Here is a 15,368-nt window from a genome sequence, read left to right as displayed (position 1 = left end):
ATTGAACACAAAGGGTAAGGTAACAAAAATGAGATGTCATTCAAAAGGACTTATGCCCACACAGCCGCTAAGTTCATTGTTTACTTATCTATCTATAAATAGGAAGTAAGAACTGAGTTTATACTAGTAATTCATGTTATTATTTCACATTGTTGCCATGGCGATGTAAAGATTCAGACTACCACCTATGGACAATTCAATTTTCTATTGACCTTAAATAAAAGTTCTTTCCATGTACAAGGTTTAGGCCTTGATGACTCAATGGCTGAAGATTTGAAATCCTGCACATTAAAGGTCTGTATGAAGGCTAACTTTATAGAGTTCACAATTATTACTAAGATAATTCCATTGATAAAGCTTGAACGATCCATGGATCACACTTTGAACCTTCACGAAATTCTTCTCTACTTAATCTGCCATCATGATTCTAGAAATAATAGATAAATGTGATTAATAACCAGGTTCACAAAGCTCTCCACTGCTTTGGTCTGAACATTAAATGACTTCATTAAGGAACTATTGGGCCTACAAAATGCAAAAATAGATCAGTGTGCGTCCATCCCTAGTATGCACCATCATCTTCACAATACAATTTGGGTACAGGTAGGGGTTATTAGATTTTTGAAGAGCCTTTAAGTTTCCTCTTTCACTTGGTTTTTGTAGTTACAAATTTGTCATGCTAGTTCATTACCAGACTATGTTACTATGCAAAGAGTGAATAAAGTGAACAATTTGATAACAGAAAATATAATGTATGACTCAGTCCTTACTGCATACAGCAGTACCCATAGTAGGATATTTCCCTCACCAGATAATATAAAAGTTATTTTTAAACAATTTCACCTGGTTATTCAACATAATACATTATGGATAATCAACTTACCACATCTAACTGATCAAATATTTTATTGACTCTTTTTTCAGGTGTATCTTCATCTTGTGGCAAATCTAATAGATTACCTACCATACAGTATATAGCATCAACTATAGCTATCATTTCAGTTTTAGTTATATAACCATCATTATTTACATCATATAACATAAGACCCATGAAATTAACAATCATTATCTACATCATATAACATGAAGACCCGTGAAATTAACCATCAATATCTACATCATATAACATGAAGACCCATGAAATTAACCATCAATATCTACATCATATAACATAAGACCCATGAAATTAACCATCATTATCTACATCATATAACATGAAGACCCATGAAATTAACCATCATTATCTACATCATATAACATGAAGGCCCATGAAATTAACCATCATTATCTACATCATATAACTAACATAAGGCCCATGAAATTAACCATTGTTAACTACATCATTATAACATAAGGCTCATGAAATTGACCCATGAAATTGAGCATCATTATCTACATCATATAACATGAACGACCATGAAATTAAGCATCATTATCTACATCATATAACATGAAGGCCCATGAAATTAAGCATCATTATCTATATCATATTTGTAACATAAACAGCCCTGAAATTAAGCATCATTATCTACATCATATAACATAAGACCCATGAAATTAACCATCATTATCTACATCATATAACATGAAGACCCCTGAAATTAACCATCAATATCTACATCATATAACATAAGGCTCATGAAATTAACCATCATTATCTACATCATATAACATAAGACCCATGAAATTAACCATCATTATCTACATCATATAACATAAGGCTCATGAAATTAACCATCATTATCTACATCATATAACATAAGACCCATAAAATTAACCATCAATATCTACATCATATAACATGAAGACCCATGAAATTAACCATCAATATCTACATCATATAACATGAAGACCCATGAAATTAACCATCAATATCTACATCGCCTATAAAATTAACCATCATTATCTACATCATATAACATAAGACCCATAAAATTAACCATCAATATCTACATCATATAACATGAAGACCCGTGAAATTAACCATCAATATCTACATCGCCTATAAAATTAACCATCATTATCTACATCATATAACATGAAGACCCGTGAAATTAACCATCATTATTTACATCATATAACATGAAGACCCATGAAATTAACCATCAATATTTACATCATATAACATGAAGACCCGTGAAATTAACCATCAATATCTACATCATATAACATGAAGACCCATGAAATTAACCATCAATATCTACATCATATAACATGAAGGCCCATGAAATTAACCATCAATATTTACATCATATAACATGAAGACCCATGAAATTAACCATCAATATCTACATCATATAACATGAAGGCCCATGAAATTAACCATCAATATTTACATCATATAACATGAAGACCCATGAAATTAACCATCAATATTTACATCATATAACATGAAGACCCGTGAAATTAACCATCAATATCTACATCATATAACATGAAGACCCATGAAATTAACCATCATTATCTACATCGCCTATAAAATTAACCATCATTATCTACATCATATGACATAGTAATTTAAATCATTAGGTAACTGAAGATGACATTATTTTGGAAAAGTATTAAATAGCAGACAACCAAAAGCAAATTACTCCATTTATCTTGAAGGCAAAGTGGCATAGGTGAAATTTATTTTGTAGTTTTATATCACTTGACAAGATCTGATGACAAATTATTTGTCCATTTAATACAATATTTATGTGATTAAATCTATACTCACAATCTAATTTTTCATCCAAACTTCCTCTAGAAGTAACTGATAAGGCATAAATAAACTCTGAGAATGATATTAAACCATCCTGAAAATAATAATATTTCAACAAGACATATATATTTAGTCATTACGGTATCCATCTTCACAATGTCAAGATACAGTATCATAAACTTTGTAATAGCTTTACATTAGGAAATATACAGAACAGAATCTAATTAAAGAAATCTGGAATTTTGTGCAGGCTTGGACTATTTTACTTAAAGTTTGCCTTGCTGTTGTTTTATCATTCATTACAATGGAGAAAGAGAGAAACATCAATTTTGATTAACACTGAATGTTTTCTAGGATCCTATCTTTCAGAGGGTCCTTGATCTAGCTCTTGGCATAAATAAATATGTGATAAACTGTATCTACAGCTTGGGTCAACTAGGGATGTTAAGAGATGCTCTTTAAAAAAGATTAGAGCTGCAATTCAGTTTGCTGCTGTGTGGATTAATAGCCTTCTGAGCAACAGTTTCCCAGGATTAATAATATCTAATGTATCGGTAATACTATTTCTCATGTTACATACCTTATTTCTATCAAACACATTAAATACATAACCAGCAAATTTACATGGATTTCCATGTGGGAAAAACTGCTGATAAATTGTTTGAAATTCCTAAAAAAAATAAGTAACATGTCTTAAAGAAATCATTTATTGTAGAACTTTACAATAAATCTCATTTTGAGACATATATTTTTTCAACATAATGGGGAAAACAATGTAAAAATGCACATGTAGGTTAATAAGAAGTAAGAAGAATATGCCTTTACCTCTACTATCAAAAAATAGCAAAAAGGTATCATAAGATTTATGATGGGTTACATTTCTTTGAATAACAGTTGTTGCTTGAAAGAATGTATATCACACTTACAGTTCAGAATTAAAAATAACATAATTTGATTTGTGACAGTAGCTCACACTGTTCATTCAATAATACAGGTAATTTGATTGATGTTAATTGTACTTGATTGTATTTGACACTATATAAAATAGTGTATTTTACACTCATTTTAACTGCCAGTCATGACTTGGGAGTATATTAAGGGTCCAATGTTTAGTCAAGTAGTTATATACCAAATGATATTTAATATTTAAGGAGTGAATACCATATTATATTATATCTTTAAATATTTTATAACATATATCAATTGTTGATTTAAATCTCAGTATTATATTGGCATAGTGACCAGAGTTTTTATATCTGAAAATATATAAAAGTATATTAAAGGATTACTAGATAGTAGCAGAAGCTTATTATCTAAGGTAGGATATGAAATTTTCTCATGATTTTAGATAACAATCTATATGCAAAGAAATCACATGTGTTCAATATGATTTTGTGTACTTTTCTGAACCTGATATGGATAATGAAGATGGGCTGTATTCAATGAAAAACATTTTGCCAGGAAAGTAACTCAAATTCACCAGCTCTTTATATTGGGACCAGAAGGCAATTTGACCTGTTTGATCTTCAGCTAAAGAGTTTACATATAGAGGTTGCCATTAGAATTGATAATATATAAAAAGTAATATTTAAGTGTAGGTATTTAAACATAAATATTTGGGGCAGTTTCTCATTTCTCCAAAATTACTTGATTAAAGACAGGTAATACAATTTAGGTAGAAAGCGATATCCTATTTATAGTAATAATGAATTTCTGTACCACTCTTTTTCAACTACCAAAAGTTTGTATCGCTTTCCTTTCTGTCAGTGATGGAGGTTGGATGGACTGACAAGAGTCACTCACATGGGATAATAGGTTCTGTGTGCATGCTGCATGGCATTGCCCATCTTCATTAGCCCACTCGGTACAGAAATTTTATTTTCAAAATTTGTTTCCCTTTACAAACTAGAAACATGGATTACTATAAAATACTAAAAGTAAATGTAAAATATGTCATGACAAAATAAGACTTCTATCTAAATGCCTACTTGACATCTGTTCTCCATGTTAAGACATTGTTTCAAACTTAATTTCATTAAGCAAAAGAGCCATTAAAATAGAGATAACATGGAACTGTATTGATTTTTCTGATGTAAAATAATGATTCTAATAAAAGGTTTCAAATATTCCATCTTAATCCTAAACATCTTATTACTCTCTTAAATTGATGTTAAAAAACAGTCATATTGATTTTTTTTACCTTAATGAACTAACTTTACATATAAACAAAAGAGAACAAAGTTTGCTGATGATAAAGAGTTCAAGAAAATTATTATTTTGGAATTTTGATTATCATTAAATGCAAAATGACACTTTTTTTTAATGAACAAAATAATTAATTTTCACATTTTCATAACAAAACGCACCCCACCTACTATCAAAATTATCTTAAACATAAACACTACTGTAGTACAATACACTTTAAATCTATGGCAAAAATCGTGTTTCAAGTTACAAAATTCTATACTAATTCTCAACAGTCAGATATTTTAAATGTCAAAGTAGTTAAAAAATCAATCAAATTTCAGCAGATGGATTTCTGAACAAATAAACTAATGTATTTTATAAATTTCTCAGATAGCATATTTTGTAACATAAGAATGTTATCATTAAAATTACAAATCAACTAGAATTTATGTTGATGCCTTTATAGCCAAATTTTCTATTTTATTGATTGTCTATTGATTGTGTTTTCATGAAAAAATCAGAATTGCCTCTTAAATTGCATTTAATGCATTTAAATAGGATTATTCATAAGAAGTTGAATCATGTTTCGACAAAATTCTCCACATGCTATGCTTTGTTACAGATTTCATAACATTTGTCTACTTCAAAATGTAATGACGAGTTTGATTAGGTTTTTAAAATATTCTCTACTTCAAATTGAAATGACAAGATTTTTAAAAAAATTCTCTACTGTAATGTGTAATGACAGGTTTCAACCAAATTCTCTATTGTCATGTGTAATGACAGGTTTCAACCAAATTCTCTACTGTAATGTGTAATGACAGGTTTCAACCAAATTCTCTATTGTCATGTGTAATGACAGGTTTCAACCAAATTCTCTACTGTAATGTGTAATGACAGGTTTCAACCAAATTCTCTACTGTCATGTGTAATGACAGGTTTCAACCAAATTCTCTACTGTAATGTGTAATGACAGGTTTCAACCAAATTCTCTACTGTAATGTGTAATGACAGGTTTCAACCAAATTCTCTACTGTAATGTGTAATGACAGGTTTCAACCAAATTCTCTACTGTAATGTGTAATGACAGGTTTCAACCAAATTCTCTACTGTAATGTGTAATGGCAGGTTTCAACCAAATTCTCTACTGTAATGTGTAATGACAGGTTTCAACCAAATTCTCTACTGTAATTTGTAATGACAGTTTTCAACCAAATTCTCTACTGTAATGTGTAATGACAGGTTTCAACCAAATTCTCTACTGTTATGTGTAATGACAGGTTTCAACCAAATTCTCTACTGTAATTTGTAATGACAGGTTTCAACCAAATTCTCTACATTCTCATTATTATAAGGACAGATTTCTTCAAAATTATCTTATGCAATGGTTAATGACCAATTTGCTTTTGCAATGTGTTCTAAAAAAAAATTGAAAATTTGATTGCCAAATGAATGAAAATAGTTTAGTTTTAAAACTAATTGTTTGTTGTACATATATTGAATATATTGTGAACTCTTGTCTAAATTAGTTCAAAAAGAAATACTTGACTTGATTGATGAAACTTCAACCTCTCTTGAGAGTTAAATCAGGGCATGTTAACTTCTGTCTCCTCTACACAATTCATTGTCTGATTAGAACCAAGATAATCTCTGAACATGTAGAGATTTAGTCCAAAACATCTGCCTCTATTCCAGCCTTTGTTAGATATTTTGAAAGTTAAACTGGAGTAGAGTCAGAAAAACTAGGCTCTGTGACTCTGTGAACCTGGAACTTTTGTCCGCAGTTTTTAAATGGCTGATTAAATAGGTTTAAAACCCCTGCACCTTAGGAAATCCCCATAAAAAAGGGCCTTGTTTTGCTGTCTCTACACTAGCCAACAACTTTCAAAATAGCTATTAGAGGTTGAAATAGAGGCACATTGTCAGTCTAGTAGATATTGTCTGATGAGACATCTCATTGGGTTAATGATCTAACTATATTTATCTAAAGTAGACTTTCAGTTCAACTTACTCAAGTCTTTTATAAGAGACTAATTAAATCTACAGTAAAATCAATTCAAATTTAGGAATTAAGATAAAGGTCACGTTTATCTTAAGAATACAGATTTAGAATTAGGCTTAATCACTTTTTCTTCAATTCCGATCTTTCGAATCAATACATCAGGGCATTAAACAGAGTTTAACCTACAAAGATGATGAAATATAATTTTTTAATAATGACATCTCTATTCTTATGGTAAAACACGTAGAAATTGTAAATTCTCGATATTGTATTTCAATGTAACATCCTGGAAAACAGAAATATCAGAGTCATCATTAAATCTTAACCAGAAATAATATAATACTTTAGTTACTTGCATTTTTCTCAAGTTAAATTCCATTCTTGAACAAATTTAAAGTGCTGAGATCTTGTGAAAAATGACGGTATGGTGCAAGATGATATTGAAATAGTAGCGAGAAGAGCTTTAATGAAAAATTAAGGGGCTATATCCCTTGAAGTATTGTCAAAAGGATCAATTAACCATACAAGTTGTAACATATCATAGGTAAAAGCTGGTTAAAAGATACATAGATCATAGATTATCTATAATATAAATCTTACAAATATATTAAATAATACTTTAAATACTACTTTAATCCCTTTGCACAATACAATCATTATTCAGCACATGACCAAATCATTTAGGACTAACTTTCATCAGAAGTTAACCAATTCTATAACTGTTTAGGATATATTTGTAAACTGTTTTAGACATATTTGTGTAAATTTGAATATATGGTAAAAACATTTAAAAATGTGCAACAGTAAGTACTTATTAAAAAAAACCATTTATTGGTGTACAAAACTACTTTAACAAACAACTATTTCTTTATAAATAAGGGAAAAAAAACATAGTTTTAAAAAGGGTGATAGTTTCAGTTGGCCAAAACCTCTGTAGAGTTTATTCAGTTTAAAAAATCAAGTGGTAAATTGACTCTTTTTTTTTTTAATTCCATCAAGGATAGAACATTTTGAACCATTATGCTTTATATACTTTCCAACTAGAAAAGATCAAAATAATGCCCAAAATGGTTTAAAATCTTGGTCATGATTGGAAACTTCAGTTTGAGTTTGCTCTTATGCATGCTATATTGGTTGAATATTTGGGAGGTTTTCTAGAAGCATGAACCATGATACAACAAAAAATAAATGAGAAACAATAATTGTATCAAAATCTTTATCAGATTTATTGAAATTGATGTCAGAATCGATAAGAATTTTGCAGACCACGAAGCACGTAAAAATAATTGAGTTTCTAGTCATGTCTGGTCTGTAATTATGTTTCTGGTTTTATCTAGTAACACGTTCTAATATTAGTGTAAACCTAATCATTATCTATCTTATTCAATTATTTCAGAGCTAGGAAAACAAAAACCCAAAAAGAAAATAATGGAAAGATCAAAATCTAATGATAGGAACAGACGACCAACCTCCTACAGCAGTAATGCTAGCAGTGGTACCTCTAGATCAAAAAGTTGTTCCAGATCTTCAAGCAACTATGGCAGAAACTCTCCATTATTTGTAACAACCAAAAGTGTCAACTCAGAAGAACTAGATCATATAGTAAACCGTATTACAAGGCCTACTGTTGCCAGTCGTGGTGGTGTAGACTTGAGGAACAAAGATTTTACTTACATCACCCCAAAACCACAGAAAACTAGAATAGTAGTTCCAGGCTTAGAGAGGCGGTATATGGGAATTCAAAGGGTCAATCAAAAGGAAATGGATGATATTGTAGAACGTATGAGCAGAATGACAAAAGCCTATGAATCTAAGTATGGACCAGATAAGAATGTTTGGTTTGATCAATCTCCACAAGCTAAGTTTATCAGATCAAGGTCTGCTAAAGTGTGAATTTAAAATCATTTTGAATCAACATTTTCAAAAACTTTTATCCCCCATACCATGACAAACACCTTTAACAAGATGTGATACAAATAGTAGCCAATGTATTCACTCATTAACAGCTTTTCAAAAGTTAAAATAATATACAATCATATTTTTGATAGGCTATACTCAAAATTCCCTTTGGCTTATAATGCAAACGAACTCAAAATACAACTGTGTTCTCAATCCAAAATTGGATTCCAACTGAAAACTGTTTTGCTTTAATGTGTATATCGTCATATTTTTTTTTTATTCAAAAACTCATACAAGCCTTATAATGTATCATTTCATTTCCTATCGATTTCCTTTGGAACTTCACTGACGATATGTCAAAAAAATATCATGACTGTTTTTTTACAAATTTGTGATAATATTATGATAACAGAATCATTTTGTCATTCAACAATATTGATTTTTTCATTTGTATTTTCGTATGTTGATCTATTATAAATATATCATTATTATGTATGTATTAAATTATCATATTATTGCTCTATATTCTAATAAATTATCATAAATATTACATCATCTTCTAGTATATTATCATAAATATTACATCATCTTCTAGAGTATTATAATAAATATTACTATGTATTTTTACTCAAGTATATTATGACATCACTATCGCTGAAGCATCTAATAAGCAATTTAGTCCCAACTTTTGCTACAATGACATAATATATGGTTAAGCATTTCTATAATTACAAGAACCACAGACAGTAAATTGGCATGATGTAATAAATTTTAGAAATCTTCTGTAGAATCCCTTTACACCAAAATCAACAAATAGTACCTAAGAGGTTCTCATCAACACCAGTGGCACTACTACAGCAAGGACTAGTTGAACCAAGTCCATGGACCCCCATCCCCATAAAAAATGCAGTAAAGCATATTTTATCAAAAAAAATTTCCAGGGGAAAGAGCGGCCCCAACCCACTTAAGTCCATGAGTCAATCAACAATAGGCTAATAAATAACAAATACTTTTCTAAACCTTCCCAGTAAGAAACAAAATGTACTGGTAAATTATGTCAGCACATGAACTCTGGCATTTTCTATTACAGACAATGGCTTTGGTGATGTAAAAATAGATGTTTTATTATATATTATAGAAGAGTTTACTCGTAAAACCAGTTTATTACAATCAATTATTAATTTTGATACACTTAAAAACAATCATCTATCAACATTCTATTTTTAAACTACAATTTATCTGATAATAAAGACAATAGATAATATTTATTGGAAACACATAACTATATCTATTTCTGTTGCTCAAAGATTTAAAAAAGGAGATCCTGGCTCACAGATTTTGAAGAAAAGATTCAGATGCTTTATTCAAACCCAGATGAGACATCAACTTCAAATTTTTCAACCCAAATTCTCCTTGTCATCATGAAACTTTGCTATGTCGAATCCTCATGGAGTGGAAGAGTGATTCTGTTGTCTATAGCAAGCATCTGTTAAAGCAAAAAACCAACCGGATCTCATCCAGCAAAAGGCTTTTTTAAATTAAACATATAAGTTTTTCACATTAAGATTATTTCAGAGGCATGTGTTGATATACATAGTGCAAATATCAAAACTTTCTCTAACTGACGCAACAGTACAATCTTTGAAGTACCTCTTGAAAAACATCTTCTTTATAGAAGAGCAGCACCCATACAAACTACACTGTAGCTGCTGTTCAATAAGACTCGACTATTGTCTCCCTAGCAATTCTTTTGACTCCACATATTGTAACTGCCTTTTTTTCATCCTATTTTCATTAGGATATTACGAGATATATCATATGACATTATGATATAATGATTTTGATTATCATTTTTCCATTATCATTATTATTTCTATAGATGTTATTCTATATATCTATTATCTTCTCATTGAAAACTCTCTCTCGCCAAGTCAGAATTAATAACAAGACATGATTTAAATACACAGTGGAAATCATTATGACATATTAAATATTAAAACCTGATATTATTTGGAGAACTGATATAGATTACAGTAGAATAAATATCAGATAGCAATCTCAACTCAGACCAGCAATTCTTAACAGAAGATAAACAGTTGAAATCGTTCCAGATGCTTATTCCCACTTACGGACACCAGATAACCCTTCAAAAGCCATAACAATCCAATCCAAAATGAGACAAAGAGCCGGGTTTGGTTGGATTTAAATGACATTAACATGAATTGAAAATTAAAACAGAATTCTAATGTTTGCCTAAAATAAGACATTTGCCACATTTGCCATACAGCCTTGACTTTAGGGGATACATGGGGATCCTCTTCAATATTTTCAATAACTACAGAATAATCAGCGTATGATTCAGATATCACGGTGCGAAATCCATTGGCCTTTTCCACTCTAAAGCTTTCGTTTTTGTTTGTTAGGCAAAGGGATACAAAATATACACAAATAAAGGGTATTTCTTAGTAGTAAAAAATTTAATTTTCAAAGATATTTTCAGATAGTTGGTATTTGGTAGACACTGTGTCATCTGAATTAAGAACTAAAAATCAATAGTGATGATGTACTGGTATAGACTAGGAGTAATTTAGAATCTCTGCCTTATCTCAGTCTGACAGATGATAGATAGGATAACACTTCTTGTCAACCCCTCTCATCTCATGTCAACTCTCTCTTTTCAAATATTCTTACAGAGTATCAAGTAATCATTGATATGATATGAGTGTACAGATAGGATTCATTATCAGCTGTAGAACTAGAATTGAGCTAGAATAGTATATAATTTCATTAATTATACCATGATGAATTATAGGACTAGGCTCAGCCCCTGTCATATTTAATAGAGTAGCAAAAAGTTATTAAAAGATATAAGTGGTTGCAAATTCTTGCTTCAGTAAGAAAAGAAATAGGAGTATCTGGATATATTCAAATGAATCAATATATGGTCATTCAAGATAAATGTTCCAACTAAAATTAACTTTTTGACAGTAAAACCCTACTAATCTGTATTAGTATTCTGTATTGAGTTTAAATCATTAGTGTGCCTTTCAGGGCATAACATTTAAATTGTTTATGGATGTAACAGAAAGTATCAAATTCACGAATATGTTGATGTGCAATGTGCAAAAATCAAACCCACTATCTCTGAATTAAGGATGGGTAACTGCCTCTGTCTCAAGAGGAGGTTATCATCCATGGTGTACCTCAAACAAACTACTTCTTTCTTGACAATAAATGATAGCTCACCTCAATATTCAAAACTCCATTAGGACAATCCTTCATAAAATCTTTATACCTACAAACAATAGTATAATATCATACTGTTTATTATGAAAACATTGACATTAAGTAACCCATGAAATCTCAATCTAAGTTACACATGGTTAAAAATCTTTCATCTTATATTTTACTTCCAGGGATTGTAAAGCGTTTTTTTTTTTTGAAATTTTTTATTTGTATCATGGATACACCATTCCAATTTTCAGTCAAACGTCTGTGGTTCCTGCAATACCACAAAAAATATGTGTTTGATCATAGAACTATAAATTATGACGTCACTAATCGCAAAGTATGCTTGTATCACATAAAGCCCTTCAAAATTAGTGACGTCATCAAACGCATAGTTTAAGTGGAATTGCAGGAACCACAGATGTCTGATTGAATATTGCAATGGTGCAAATGAAGTCTGTACAATCCCTTTAACAAAGATTTTATTTATTTTTAGCAATTGATTTTGAATTAGGGCTTAATAACATGATGAATTTGAAGGTGAAACAAGAATCAAAGACTTATCTTAACTTACCACTGTTGTAATTCCTTTCTTTGAACTAAAATGAAAAATATAATTTAATTGATCAATTATAGAACTGCTTAATATAATCAATACATCATTGCTTTTGATGAAAAGGTAAATACTAGTAGTTAACAGCCTTCAATTATTGCAATTTGTAAGAAAAGCAGACATGTTTGAAAAATTCAGATTACAATATTTAAAAATCATAAAGCTCCAAAGCAAAGTTGAATATCAGAAGCACCAGGTGTTAAAGGAGAGCCACTCCTCCAAATGTTATTAGAATACCCAGTAGTGATTGTCAAAAAATGTTGCTTAATAAAATCTGAATAAGCATGACATTCCGTTAATCAAAATATCGTCCAAATCTCTTGCAAAATCGAGAGTACAGGTTGTATATAAGTGGACCCCTCTAAAGAGAAGTACCATCAGATGTTTGGAAAAGAGTAAAATTGGTCTGCTTTCTACGCTCGACTACTTTTTAGGTCAACATCATGAGATACAACTAGATCAATCTACACCAGACAAAAACAAATCAGCCATGATGTAAGAAACAGATTTGGAATTTTCATCCAAAAAATTTCCTAAAGGAAGTTTGAAGTCTTCCTGTTTAAGCCATTTAAAAGACAAAACTTTGGCCAGAAGGGTCTTCATAGGTGTCCTTATATTTTTAGTGTCAAATTAAGCAAAATATTTGACAAATTGGTGTTTTTAATGAATTATCATGTATTCTTAATTATATCTTTATGTTCTTATTGCATATAATTAAGAGTTTTAACCAATCTTAAAAGCTCATGTATGTACAGTCTGGATAAACAAAAAAAGACTTTTTGACTTTTATTGATTGGTCCCTCATTGAAATTCTGCTGGCAATTCTCTTCTAATTTAGCTAATTATGAATTAATTATGGACATGTGAGACAAACTGGTATTTTTCAAAGTCATTAGAATACCTCTACTTTCTATCCATTAGCATTTTCACTTTTATAAATGAAAATAAGGGAACCCATCTTTAATGATTATAGTTAGCAAAGTTTATACAACTTTTTTTCATTTTCTTTATAATATTGAAATTTGTGGACTATTTCTATACATTGATTATCTTGATTACTTTGAAACCTGAGCCATCCACAAAGGTATAATTTAATATACATGTATGTATGAGCATTAACTTGTGAACTGAAGCCAACAAAATGACTGCCTGAAGTATGGTATTAATTATGTAAAACAGTGAGTTTTACTAATAGCACCATCAATCAGAATAGACATTTTTTATTCCTTATTATCATAATACTTTATATCTTCTAATGAATCTACCCAACAGTTCTAGACTGAGTAAAAAGAAAGTGATTTTAATACTACAGGTTTGCCAAAATTCTATTGAGAATACAAGGTTTCTTCTCTATTCTAGTCAGGCCCATAGGCTGTTCACCCTGACTGTTTAATGGTTAAAAGTTAATTGGATCTTGTTTTTTTCTCATTAAAATTTCTTTGATTTAAATTCATTTTAAGGAGAAGTAATTGCCTAAAAAGTTTCATAAGTAGTAATAGATAGACAGTTGATAGAGCTTGAAAGAGCTTCACAAAGTGAAAACCGCTAGTTTTTAATACAGACAGAACCAGTCACTATCTGGAAACTTAGGTTTTATTTAAATGTAAAGTAATTTATTTATTCTGAAAGCTGAGATTTCTTCTGAAGTTGAGCTCTAACAGGCTCAAATACATTCTTATAGATTTAAAGTATCTATTTAAAGTTGCCTACATTTTACCAACCAATTTTAGACTAAGCCTACTCAGGGGTCATCAAGAAATCTATCATGGAAAAAATGTGCATCATTGTCATAATGTTCTTGAAACATCTGACTGAGAAATGGCCATGTTTCCACAGAAAAATTTGTTTGAAATGTTTTCTTTGTAGGCCATACTGGTAGTCTTCCAGGTATGACTAAGAATAAATCACAAGAAAAGATTTTTGTTAAAGTTCTTCCCTTAAATGTGAAAAATTGGAAACATCAATTTTAAAACAAGATTTGTAATAGTGTAGTGTGTTAGATTTCATATATGAGTAAAAAAAAGTTATTGGTTTTGCTGGCAATTTCATTTTTTAACATTGTTGTTAAAATTGATAGTAAAACATATATTTCAATTCAGTAGAGAAATATAAGTCTATCAACTTTAGTACCTCAAATAATAATCTCTTTGCTTCTTGTAGTTCTATAAGAAACTAATATATTTCCAATTTTAGCTATGAGTTATTAAAGGAAATCTAATTTACTCTGGTATATCACTAATGATTAAATCAATAATACCCAGTAGGTTTTCATATTCCGCATTCATATATCACAGTTGGTCTATTATACAATATTTTTATAACATATTGTAAAATACATTCAATATGTCACAGTTGACTTGAAAACAACACTAAAGCCATTGATGACTTGCCTGAAGTATGGTCAATTCCATTAGGACCAATAAGTTAGACTCCTAAATAGTCCATTAACCTATTGGAAACATTGTAACACAGTTCAAAGAAGATTTCTGTAAAAATTACTCACAATTAGTGCATGCAGTTAAATCATCTAGCTCAGAATTGGTGAGTTTACTAGACCGATGACCCATTATCCACAAGACTTATAAATGTCATTGATACATAAGCATTGAATTTCATGGAACCACAAATTCCAACCATGTAGTTCACTGTCATACTCCATAACTGAATGAACTATCTGTTAAAACAGTAACAGTCTCTCACTATATTGATGACGTCACATGGCGGGAGATGTTGAC

General features: G+C 30.1%; 1 protein-coding gene across 1 annotated transcript; it reads right to left on the bottom strand.

Annotated features, from left to right (window-relative positions):
• Window positions 1–334: 334 nt before the first annotated feature.
• LOTGIDRAFT_172458 (hypothetical protein) lies at window positions 335–15,200 on the bottom strand (the record flags this gene model as incomplete). Its single annotated transcript, XM_009049345.1, has 8 exons — window positions 335–427; window positions 884–1,069; window positions 1,594–1,595; window positions 2,720–2,798; window positions 3,285–3,374; window positions 12,039–12,087; window positions 12,595–12,619; window positions 15,137–15,200. The coding sequence occupies 8 exons, from the start codon at window positions 15,198–15,200 to the stop codon at window positions 335–337; spliced, it is 588 nt and encodes a 195-aa protein (XP_009047593.1).
• Between the last annotated feature and the right edge of the window lie 168 nt (window positions 15,201–15,368).

The sequence above is a fragment of the Lottia gigantea genome (genome assembly GCF_000327385.1).
Source record: "Lottia gigantea unplaced genomic scaffold LOTGIsca_134, whole genome shotgun sequence".
Taxonomy (NCBI): domain Eukaryota; kingdom Metazoa; phylum Mollusca; class Gastropoda; family Lottiidae; genus Lottia; species Lottia gigantea.
This window is presented reverse-complemented; position numbering and strand designations above follow the sequence as displayed.